Below are 12,999 nucleotides of genomic sequence, written 5' to 3' on the forward strand. Positions count from 1 at the left end.
CCAAGGGGGTCCACCTGCCCCGGGGGGCCACATGGGCTGTAGGGGGTGCGCCTTGGCCTATATGGGCCAAGGGCACCAGCCCCAAGAGGCCCATGTGCCAAGAGTCAAGGAAAAGGAAGAGTCCTAAAAGGGGAAGGCACCTCCGAGGTGCCTTGGGGAGGAGGGACTCCTCCCTTGGCCGCACCCTTCCTTGGAGGAAGGGCCAAGGCTGCGCCCCCCTCTCCCTTGGCCCTATATATAGTGGGGGAAGGTAGGGTAGCAACACCTAAGCCCTGGCGCCTCCCTCTCCCTCCCATGACACATCTCCCTCCTCCCGCAGCGCTTGGCGAAGCCCTGTTGGAATCCCGCTACTTCTACCACCACGCCGTCGTGCTGCTGGATCTCCATCAACCTCTCCTTCCCCCTTGCTGGATCAAGAAGGAGGAGACGTCGCTGCTCCGTACGTGTGTTGAACGCGGAGGTGCCGTCCGTTCGGCGCTAGGATCATCGGTGATTTGGATCACGACGAGTACGACTCCATCAACCCCGTTCTCTTGAACGCTTCCGCGCGCGATCTACAAGGGTATGTAGATCCACTCCTCCCTCATTGCTAGATGACTCCATAGATTGATCTTGGTGATGCGTAGAAAATTTTGAATTTATGCTACGTTCCCCAACACCCCAACATTTCCTGGCCCTAAACCCAAACTGAGATGAAAGGTAAGTAGTTCCTGGCTGAGGTGGACTTGGTATGAAATCATCTTCTGACTCTGCTCCACTGTCTGACTCTGTTTCATCTGGCTCATGCTCTTGTTCAGGCTCATGCTCTTGATCATGCTGAGGCAGCTCCTGTTCCACTTGAGGGAGCTTAGCCTGTTCCTGTTCCACCAGAGTGAGCTCAACCTGCTCCTCTTGTTGCTGTTGTGTTTGCTCTTCTTGCTGGTGTGCCTTCTCCTTCTTTGGCCTAATGCAACTGAACCTGATAATTGGAGGATCCTCATCATCAGAGTGAACTTGAACAAGAGAAATATATGATCTCATGCTCTCATCATGATCAAGGAAAATCTATTGGAAGTGGTTGCCATTCAGAACACAATCCTTCATGTTTTCTGTCATAGTGTTGTCCCCTATCTTAATCTCTCTTAATCCATTCCTATACACTGTCAATCCAGGAACACACCAATAAGCTCTGATCCTGCCCTCAAACTCATACCCAATTTTCTCAACCAGACTAGCAACAACAGTAGGTGTCCAGTTATCTATGTCACAGTAGTCATACCAAATGGAGTGGCCTTTGTGGTAATCCCTATGCTTGCCTGCACAAAGGAAATAGCCACCATGTATGACCTCAAGAGAGAAGTAGTCGCTTAGGGGTCCTGCAAAACATTCAAAGTTGCAATGTTCAGACAAGATAAACAGAGACATTTATGAAGGTTCAGTCAAGCTGAAAATATTCAGTTAACTCCAAAAGTTCAGTTACTGTATCAAACCACCAATAGCTCAGTTAGCTGATTAAGTAGGACCTAACCAAGGGTACTGAGCAAGTAGTAAAGTAATGTAATTGGACCAAAACAAGCAAAGTGTCAATGTTCAGTTATTGTACTAAATCAAGTTCAGACATTTCAATATTCAAACAGTTTAACACATATATATTCAGTTATCTTACAGAGCAAATTTCATACATGTTGCAGAAAGAAAGCATGGATTCATGGCCTCCACTGACCAAATATAGGATCTTTCATGGGCAAAATGATCATCTCATGCGCAAAACGCATCTCTTATCATGATCAACAATCAATCCATATAAAGCAAAGAAACATGGGAGAAGCCAGCCATCATGGCCTCCCCTAACAGGCTCCAAAATCAAACCCTAATTTTGCTATGCAAGCCCTAGACCATCTCTAAATACAAGATCCACAACACATCAGAAACCCTTGTATTGATCTGTGGCCCTGCTAAACGTCCGCTCCTAAAATCCTGAACCCTACACCATCCGTGGCAAAAAAGGAGAGAAATAGCCCAAACCCTAGCACCTGTGCGCAATTGACTCGCACGCAAGCTCTTCCCCGGAGCTTTCATGGACAGATCGAGCACAGAACCTGCCGGCGACGGTGACGTACCATAGAGGGGCGGCGAGGCATGGTCGTCACGACGCGACGGTGCGAGAGGGACGTCACGTAGGCCCCTCCCAAATGGTGCGGACGGTGGCGGCGCAGCGTCCGGCGACGAGCTCACGGTGTCGTCGCCACGCTCGCCCACGCCGGAGACGACGAACCACCTCGGCAGCGACAGTGAACCAGGGGAGAAGGGAGAAGCAGGGGAGTGGCTCGGGTGGGCTCGGTCGAAGCGGTTGGGCTCGATCCGACCAGGTGGCTCGATCGATCCGACCAGGTGGGGGATGTTTTAATAACTGGCTGTTTTGCAAAAAAGACCTGCATGCATGCGTATTCGAGCGAGCTGGGCACATGTGGCAGTCAGTGCACATTTGACATCGGTTGACTCGGGCCAGATCAGCACATACGTACACAAAACCGTATATTGGACTGTAGATGACCCTTTAGAGTAAGTTTGGTGACTATATTGCGGGTATTTGTAATCACAAGGACTAAAGCTAACGCCAACGCAAGTAAATGGACCTGTAGTGGTTTTTTCTCAATTTATAATTATACCTATTCACTCCTCTTTAGGTTTTATGTGTATCCTTCCACAAAGTACGTCGCGTTGCAAGGAGAAGGAACATTGCGTCACGTTACAAGAATTTTTTTATTGAAAATTCTTCATCCGCGTCAGTTATTCTGAACTGAGGGAGCTGTATTTTTTTTCCAACAAAGTACTCCATCTAGCAATTCGGAAAGAGAAGCAATCTGATCCAAACAATAATCTGCCAAGTCATCGTCGTTATCTCACGGTAATCTCAACTGAAACAACTCCTCTCTAGACACTGCTGTTGACTCCGCCGTTTTCTCAACCCACATGGCTCTCGAAGCGCGCCTCCGCCTCCCGCTCGCCGGGCCAACTCCGGCCACCGCTTTCCTCTCAGGATCCAACCCCAAACCCAGTCACATATCCTTCTCCCTCAAACCCGCCTCCACTTCTCTCTCCGCCGCCAATGCGCCGCCGCCCATCGTCGTCGTGGGCTCCGCCAACGCGGACATCTACGTCGAGGTCGACCGTCTCCCTCTTGTCGGCGAGACGGTTGCCGCGAGTGCCGGTCACAGCCTCGCCGGCGGGAAGGGCGCCAATCAAGCTGCCTGCGGGGGGCGGCTTGCGCTGGGGCCCACCTACCTCGTGGCGCGCGTGGGGGACGACGCCAACGGGCGCCTCCTCGAGGGGGCACTCGCGGACGCCGGCGGCGTCCGCCTCGACCGCGTCGCTCGCGCCCCCGGCGCGCCCTCGGGGCACGCTGTTGTCATGCTCATGCCCGACGGGCAGAACTCCATCATCATCGTTGGCGGCGCCAACATGGAGGGCTGGGCACCGGAGGTCGACCAGGAGGACCTGGACCTGATCCGGCAGGCCGGCGTGCTACTGCTGCAACGGGAGATACCCGATTGGGTCAACATTCAGGTCGCTCAGGTAGTTGCTCTAGCCCTTTCCGCTTATATACCCACTTTTGAGGTCACATTAGATTGAATTTTATGGTTCCTAAAAAAGATGAATTTTATGAGGGTTGGAATTCTTTCTCTGATAATGAAGACATGATTCAATTGAAGTTCTATTCTTTTTGTGCATTTGGGTAATTGCTTTCACTTAGTATTTGGTTGATTACTACTCCTATAGTCCCTCTGGAGATTTGCTAATGGCTTCTGGCTTGGCAATGTAAGGACACACGAGGAGAAAAAATATTGTGGTTGTTAACTTAGATTATTGGGAATGTTAAAAAAAATCTGACGTCAGATTTTTAAGCATGGCAAATTATGTTGTCGCGAGGATGACAATTTCCTGTAGCAAGTATGGCAAATCTTGGCAAAAAACTGAACATTGCAAGGATTTGCCATGCTTGCTAAGGGAAATTGCCATCCTTGCGACAACATAATTTGCCATCTCAGGTGTTCGATTTGCTATGCTAGAAAATCTGACGTTTGATTTGTAGAGAAATCCTAGATTATTTTGTATTTATTGCATTAGCACAGATCAGTAGCTTGTGCTGCTGTGAAGCAATAATTCATGTGTCGAATGTTCTTAATTAGTTGGAATTAGCCCTTTTGATTTAGTTAGACCTGTGAATGTTTTGATGTGTTCTCTTCTTTGGTTTGCGATTCTGATCCGGTGCCTTCAACTGGACCAAAGGAGCAACGATACTAATTTGTGATACATCATGAACATGACTTAGATATTCCCTGAGTGGAATATACAGTCTCTTTTATTTGCCAAATGTAGTGGCCAGCATATTTTCAAATACGGTAATTTGTGCAAAAATGATGGAACAAGATATAAAAATAAAGAACTTTAGGTCTCTTAAAGGTTGTGGGATTTTCATAGGAATATTGCAGGATTTTAATCCTTAGGAATTTCTCCAATAACGGCCATCTGGATCATAGGATTGAGGTTCTCAAAATTCGATGAAATGCAATCTAATCCCCCCTTCCATATGAATCTTAACATGAGCACAAACGTCATTTTATTTTTCCTTTCAGAAGTCCAATGCTCTCTCGCTACATTCCTCCAAAATTCTCGTGTTACTTTCCTTTACACCATCCAAAGGGGCATTACGTGGAAAATTTCTGTGTCCTGGGATCTTGTAGAAATCCATAACACATGACATCTTAATCCTGTGTTTCTCCTATTCTTATGTTTTCTAATTCCTTTGATCCAAATAGGCCTTCTAACACTATTAGTTAGTTTGATTCAAAAGATGATTAGCAAATGAATGACAGAAGTGGAAGCAAATCATAGGAAATAATTTCTGACAAGTGACACAGTTAACGATATTTAGAAAGAAACAGTTGACAGTGACGCCGCAGGGCTGGTCAAATGTGTGTCACTCCATGACCCATGCTCTCAAGCGTAACTACTCTACTACCTCTCTCCTAGAACGGGATAGAAAATGTGAGACTGGGTAGTCTCATTAACTAACAAAATGAAAATATGACAAGGTTAAGGGAAAAAATAAGTAAAAGCATTGAATGGTTCCTCGTAACCATGGGGTGAACATGGCTATGGTACAACTATTAAGGGAATATATATGATAACGTGAAATAAAAGTTTATTGTTGTAATAAACTAATAGCACAGATGGAAACCATAAGGTTATTTTCGTTCTGTTATTGTTGGGTATGATTTCTAAGATTTTCCAGTCCACACTTTCTCCTCAATCCTCGTTTAAAGGCCACTAAGAGTAGTTCCACACTAGAGCACTTGGCATGGGTACTCGCACATACACCCTCCGTCCGGAAATACTTGTCCAAGGAATGGATGTATCTAGATGTATTTTAGTTCTAGATACATCCATTTGTATCCATTTCTACGACAAGTATTTCCGGACGGAGGGAGTACTTTACTAGCACCGTGGTGTTGCCATCTCTTGTTTCGTTTGTGAATATTTCATTAGTTGAACAATTAGACTGGTCATGTCTGCGAAACTATTTCATTTTATTTTCGTCTATTGCAATGGTGTTTGGTTCCAGTCTGCAAGTCGGTATGAAAAAGAAAAGATGTTGATGAAGTGGTGGCCATTGTTGAAGAAGAGAGAAGTTGCAGTCCGGTAAGTTGCGTCACCGGAGGCAGCCAGCGTGACAAGATGAACAGGTGGTCGTCTGCGTGTCTCGTTCGTGTAAAGAGTCGGATGTTTGGATTAGGGGGTGAATGTTGGAGTAATCCAAACTGAAATTGTTCTAGTGCTAGTCCCGTTAGGATTAGTACTAGGATGCGACCAACGTGGCCGTATAATTAGATTAGGAAAAATACTAAGTTGAGTCCGGCTAGGACTTGGGCCTAGCTATCTAGCTGCGTTGGTACGAGTAGTACTAGGTCTTCTTTAGGTATATGTGTCAGGAGTATACCTAAGTCCAACGCAGCTAGATAGCTAGGCCCAAGTCCTAGCCGGACTCAACTTAGTATTTTTCCTAATCTAATTATACGGCCACGTTGGTCACATCCTAGTACTAATCCTAACGGGACTAGCACTAGAACAACTTCAGTTTGGATTACTCCAACAAATGGCGTCCACGTAGTACCACATCTATTGTTAATGGGTTGGGTGCTACAAATGTTACCAAACATCAACCCTAGGTACACAGACTCTGCGCGTGTGGCCTTGTAGGGGCTCACCGCACGAGGCATCTACTGAGGAGCATTTCGGGGCAGAATGTTGCCAAGGTCGTCATCCCTTTAGTAGTGTGTGTAGGGGGGAGGGGGTTGGGGTTACGCCCAACCCTTAGTGATGCACTGCCAATTTACCTCGAGTTAGATTAGCAAATAATACATGTTGGCCCGAATAGTAGCACTTCCGGGTTAACGCTTCTGAAATGAAGCTAGGGCTAAAACTCAAAACAATTGCTACACATGGGTGTGTGCCCCAGAGTGGATTGAGGTCTTAGTGAATTTGGCCTATAGGGCATTTTACACTAAATCTCGTAAAAAAATGAAGGTGCTTGCTGTCCAATGCCCACCTTTTTCGCTTAAGTGAATTTGTGTTGTGCTCTTGTCTTGCTGAACAGCTGAAATTACTACTCCCTCCGTCCGGAAATACTTGTCGAAGAAATGGGTAAAAATGGATGTATCTAGAACTAAAATGCGTCTAGATACATCCATTTCTCCGACAAGTATTTCCGGACGGAGGGAGTACTAAAATTAGTATTTATTTTATGTTTGAAATTTTTGGTCGGAATGAACCTTATATTGATGCTCATTTACATTGCTCCTGATATCAAATGATTTTAGAGCAACATAGTTTCATGCATGTTTGTTTGAAATGACCAGCGTATAAGTTAGGATAGATCAGGGACTAGAATATTTGGCCTACCTGTGAGCTCTTTCGGTCTGGCCCACCTGGCCTACCAGCGTAGAAGTTAGGATATATCAGCGTATAAGTTAATTGAGCTGATATTTGGCCTACCTGTGAGCTCTTTAAGTCTGACCCAGCTACAATCAGCGTCTGCCACATGAGGCTCATGCTTCTAATCTGGATTATGAACAGATAGTCCGCTCTAGCTACTTTATAATTTGTGGTTCGTCCATACAGGAGGACCTTCATTTCCTCTTTGACAGCTGCAGTCCTGTGTTACTTAAACACCTAACGGTTCAGCAAGGGCAATCACATTGCCATCCACGACTTCATTGTTCCTTTTGTTGATCTGTTATGGACATCACTTTTTTTTTCTCGAATGCGCAGGAGAGCTGTGCATGATTATATTAAGAAGACAACCATGCTACATAAGCCCTCGCCGAACAAAACTAGAGTACGGCCATCGACCAAATAAACACTCACGGTCATATGCTACTAAGGCCTTTGGCCCCCGCCATAGCATCTCTAATGTCTTGCATGAGAATGTGTGTGTTGGTGTTGTTCTTGAACAAAAAAGGAAACAGTTTCAGCCTGAAATCTTTATTCATTGGTTAGAATTTACAGTATGTTGCTGCGTGTTAGTGCTTATTTACCTTTCCATGGCCTGGAGGTGCCAAAGGCCTATTTTTGTTTGACCCACTGATTACTTGGTCTGACCCACAACAAGAGCTAAGGGCCAGTTCTTTTGAGGTGCAGCTTATGCATAAGCTGCGATGGGAATAAGCCTCACAGAAGCTGCCTTGGAAATAAGTCCATGAGAATAAGCCATCCAGTTCTTTTGGGCTTTTGGCTTATTTTCACAATAAGCTGAAATAAGCTGCAAAAGAACTGGCCCTAAATGCCATCCTGGACTAGGTTTGTGGTCAGCTCAGACCCTCTGACATAACAAGTTTTTGAAGTGGAATCAGAGGAAAGTGGAAGCTTAACTCAGTGTGATTTTTTAATTCCACGCGGCCCTTTGTACCGACTTATGCATACGGTGTTTTACAATATTTACTTTGGCCCTAAACCATTCAGCCGGCTCTGGTTTTTGCTAATTAGAGGTTGTGGGCAAGTGGAAGGAGCATCCAAATATCTAATCTGTTTCACAGAACTCCATAGAGACAAAAGAGCTAAGGCTTGCGGCTGTAAGAAGAACCAATATCTCATCAATAAGGGTTCGATACTAATCTGGCCATGGAGAGGACAGCTAACTATCATGTGAAGGTAGCAAATTTTGGAGAAACTTAGTTGTGTGTATCTGTTATAATGGGAAATGTGTAGTCTTTGAATTTTTACTTTGTATTTCTTCCCATATTGGAAGGCAGTCTTCTAATTGCGTTCAGTAGAACCTTGACGCGTGGCTTACGTGCTGTCCAAGTTATGCAACTGGATATGTAGCTTTTAGGTATTGTCTAATATATATCTGCTAAGGAGTAGGTGGCCTATGTTATTGGAATTCAAAAGAAACTACAGTCATGTATTGTGACTTCAGATATAAAATGAAGCAGCTTGTCATTTGTTTGAGTTGCTTCCATTTCAGTCTGAACTCTGAATGTAATGGTCCCTTTGTCTGTGTGATTGAGTCCTCGGAGAAAAGCCTCCAGGAAAAGAGTTAGTGTCGCAGATGGAAGGATAGTTTTATTTCTAGTTCTTGATACCTCGAGCGTGATTCCATGCAGGTTTATGTGATTGCAAAATCTCATTAAATGCGTGATAATGCGTTCTGTCTTTTCTAGCTAATGATCTTAAAGATTCCATTCAGATCAATTACCCTGTTTGCCAAATAGTATTAGTATTTCATGTTGACATCCTTATATAACTGAATTTTTAAGGTTGTGCCAGAGCAAGTCTAGTCTTGATTATGGTTTTTATCTGTTGTGTATCTATACAACTGTGTAAAGTAGATTGGAAATGCAGGAACCACCTTGTGTCTTTCCCTTTTATTCATGTTAAGATTACAGGGGTTCTTTTGTGGAAAATTTCAAACTTTTGTAAAATAGGTTGTTGGAAATGCAGGAACCACCTTGTGTCTTTGCATTTTATGCATGCTAAGATTTGAGGGGTTCTTCTGTAACAAAATTTCAAACTTTTGTTTCAGGCGGCAAAAGGTGCAGGTGTGCCTGTTATTTTAGATGCAGGTGGGATGGATGCTCCTGTCCCCAGAGAACTACTCGAACTGGTGGACATTTTTAGTCCAAATGAAACAGAGCTAGCACGTTTGACTGGGATGCCTACCGAGACTTTTGAACAAATCAGCCAGGCTGCAGGAGCATGCCATAAAATGGTGAGTTGTCTAAATCAGTTTTTTTATGTAGTTTGTTTCTCTGCATTTCTTCTATATTCAATTATAACTTCTAAGTTTGGCAACGAAGTTTTTAGAGAACCATGGTAATTGAAAACCACAGTATTCAGATGTGCACACAACGAATACTACAGTTTCTTGAAACCATGGTTTTTCTCAGTTTTAGCAAAACTACCTAGGTGTTTGGCTGGTGTTGCTATACTACAGACCGATTGTAACGCTGGGTGACATCTGAAACTCACTGAGCTACATGACCTAACGGCCGCCGGGTGCATGCAGCTTCTACGCACAAGGTCAGCTCGTCCGCACCTATGTAGCACATTTGCGTACTGCTATGCTAACTAGGCAGGCGCAAGAAACAGATCGATCAGCCGGCCTTCAATGGCTGGATTAATTTAACCATGGGGTGCATGATTAATCAAGAGCCTGTGGCAACTTAAGTTCATTAATCAACTAGATTGAAGTAATACAATCCTAGGAGCGTGTTGCTATCATATGTCTATACGTGCATGTACTCTTGGAGGCGGACCAAAATTCTTTGTGCGTGTATGATGCGCCATTTATACTGAATCAGCTACCTAGCATATATATCCGGTTGCATACAAGTGTTCTTCTAAAGGACCAATCGATCTAATCAGTGCGCTACTAGTCCGAAATTAATCGACAGCTAAGGACTCCATGGAGAAGCGTGCAAGATCACTAGAAACTAATCAGTGTTGTAATCCCATGCAGCGGCGTCATATCTAATATATATGCCACCCCTTGTAGCAGTCTTGCAATCAGACTGGACAGATGGAGGAAAATTAGGAGACGATCACAGCTAATATTCTTATCTCAACGTAGATGGCAACGTCAAGTGCACTTTCTCTCTGTTCTGTTTAGAAAAAAGAGGTCTAGACCACTTTTTCAAATACTTTGAAAATACCACAGTTTTTATAATACTCTCTCCGTTTTTATTTACTCTGCATATTAGAGTTGACTGAAGTCAAACGTCGTAAAGTTTGACCAAGTTTGTAGAAAACAATATAGACATTTATCATAATAAATCTATACGATGTGAAAGTACATTCAATAATAAATCTAATGTTGTTGATTTGTTATTGTATATCTTAATATTTTTGTTTATAAACTTGGTCAAAGTTTGTAAAGATTGACTTTGACCAAAGCTAATATGCGAACTAAATAAAAACAGAGGGAGTATTATGGTTTACAAAACTTCAGTTTTTGTTGAAGCCAAACTCATCAAAGTATTCAAAACCAAGTTTTTTTTTCCAGAAACCACGGTATTCTAGAAAAACTACAAAAATACTTTGCATCCAAACGCACCCCTAATTGTTGCTCTTTTGTTTCTTTTGATTAGCCATGACTAGATCCTAATATCTTTATTTAAGAAACTTCAATTAATGATGTTGTGTTATGGCATTTATCTGATAATAGCCATCTCTAAAGAATGTGTTCCTTTCCTTCCATTCTCCCTTCGCGTAGGTCTGTGCACGTGTGTTTCCCGTACACCTATTAGGAGTGTTGACTCTTACTGTTCTATACAAGTTTTCAAGTTAACACTCCTATGTGCTGTCCAAGTCTGCGTACAAGTGAAATTTGCGATTTGCAAAACTGTACAAACTTTGGATCTTTAGTTCCTACCCGCAAATCGGCTGCTAGTTACACAAATTATTATAATTCAGCAAGCTCCTGTAGTCATTTATAGTTTTGTACACTTTGGCTACTCTGTGATAGTGGTCCAACAAGTACTTTTCGTGAATGGCAGTGGGGAGCTGCTTGAAGCGAATTACAAATTAAGTACACAGGAAAGAGTAATCAGTTAAATTTCTTGTGCTCAGCGACGTGTTGGAGGGGGCATGGCCCTCCCTGGTAGGCCCTAAGCATGAGGAACGGCCCTAAGCTATGTAGTTGTAATAATTCTTGCATGTGTACAAGAAAACAGATTTTTTGTATCTCTAACAAACCGGCAGAGCGTACGTATGCTATTTTGATTTGAATGCCAATCCCATGGCAGTGGCTTGTAGATAACATTGGTAGCGCAATCTGAAAAATAACAACAGCATCTGATCACAGAATGGCCATTCGCCAAAAGTTCAGAATGTGTTCATAATCAAGGTTGGCCCATGAAATCTTTGTGCTTAATTCACTGGAAAATCGGAAAAGCAATATCTGATGTTTTTTGTTTGATGCTGTCTGGTCTGATGCCATAGCATAGATAAGTCTAATTGCTTCTTGTGTGTCCATAGCCACAATTTTATGGCAGGCAGTGTATTTGTCAGGATATTGAAGTAAGAAAAGAAGTGTAGCGCATAATTGATATATTTTCCTCTTTTTACAGTCACAAAGCGATGAAGTTGCAGACGTCTGTGTTGTTATATGTTGATAGCATTTGCCCCTATTCCCACTTCATGGCTTTCCATTACCATGTTTCAACAGTATATGGGCTTCATATTCCACTTTAAGCTGCCAGTACGAGGATTTGATTTACAACTAATTGTTTTCCTGTCAATTCCCTGTTTTTGTTTACCTTATATTGTGGTTTCTTTACGATAACATGTTCAAATTGTACTCTTTTGTTTGCTATAAAGGCTAGCAGTTTCCACTTGATATATTCCATCGGCGAGATGCATTGCTATTTAAATCTTCTACGGAAGCTCTGAATGCATTGAACCTTATGGTAGGAGGACATTGATGCTATTTCCTGCATGCAGGGTGTGAAAGAAGTTTTGGTTAAACTTGGGTCACAAGGATCTGCTCTGTTTGTGGAGGGAGAGGAGCCAATTAGGCAGGCGATAATACCCGCCACAGAAGTAGTAGACACCACCGGCGCTGGTGACACCTTCACCTCAGCTTTTGCTGTAGCTCTGGTGGAGGGGAAGCCCAAGAAAGAGTGCATGCGATTTGCTGGTACTAAAAGCACCCTCCAGTCAAATTGTTGGTTCTGATCTATTGTTGACATGTTGATTTGAGTTTCTTCTTCTTCTTGCATTTCAGCTGCCGCTGCCTCACTGTGTGTTGGAGTGAAGGGAGCCATTCCCAGCATGCCTGACAGGGAAACCGTGATGAGCCTTCTAGAATCTGTGCAAGCTGAATAACCGGAGAAACGGTGACTTTACCCTATTCATCAGCAATAATGTGAGCTGTTAAGCTTCAATCTCCTCTTTCGGTTCATTTATTTCGGGTATCTATATATATTTGTAGCCCCGTAAGTTATGGTAGAGGAAATAAGAGAAAATGCCATTCCTCGCGCCGCCCTCCGTAGAAACAGAAACACTGGTTCAGGAGTTCTAGGTCTGCTGTTTTTATAGCCATTCCCTGTTGCTATGCCATAGCTTTTTCTATTGTTATTAGGCATCGCCCGTTATCCTTCTCGACCTAATTTTTTCCCGTTGTTAGAAGTCATTAAACTTCACAAAACCGCCATGCCCTGAATGCAGGAATTGCTTTTGCTGTGAAACACTGGTGACGGTGAAGGGGGTTAGTAAGGTATCACTGTCTGGCTCAAATCTAACAAGCATTCCTTTGGCAGGATCGGCTAAACATCCGACGGAGCTCCCCCGGAACCCTCGTGTGCTGCCCCCGGCCCAGTAACGTGCTAGTTAGTGGTGGTCTCTAAATGGAAACGCATTTTCCGGGGCCTATGCCGAGCAAATCCCGCACCCTCGAAATAAAAAAGGACACCTGAATGGTTTCACTTCAGAGAGATAGAATGAGCAGTTTCAGGTTTG

The 12,999-nt window shown here is 43.7% G+C and overlaps 1 protein-coding gene across 1 annotated transcript; it reads left to right on the forward strand.

The window, feature by feature from the left end:
* The first annotated feature begins 2,900 nt into the window (after positions 1-2,900).
* LOC125544412 (ribokinase-like) lies at positions 2,901-12,999 on the forward strand. The gene is made up of 5 exons (XM_048708102.1): positions 2,901-3,555; positions 9,065-9,250; positions 11,983-12,178; positions 12,266-12,406; positions 12,801-12,999. Exons 1-4 carry the CDS (start codon positions 2,953-2,955, stop codon positions 12,364-12,366), a joined length of 1,086 nt encoding a protein of 361 aa, XP_048564059.1. The 5' UTR covers positions 2,901-2,952; the 3' UTR covers positions 12,367-12,406; positions 12,801-12,999.

Source organism: Triticum urartu, chromosome 3, assembly GCF_003073215.2.
Source record: "Triticum urartu cultivar G1812 chromosome 3, Tu2.1, whole genome shotgun sequence".
NCBI classification, from domain to species: Eukaryota; Viridiplantae; Streptophyta; class Magnoliopsida; order Poales; family Poaceae; genus Triticum; species Triticum urartu.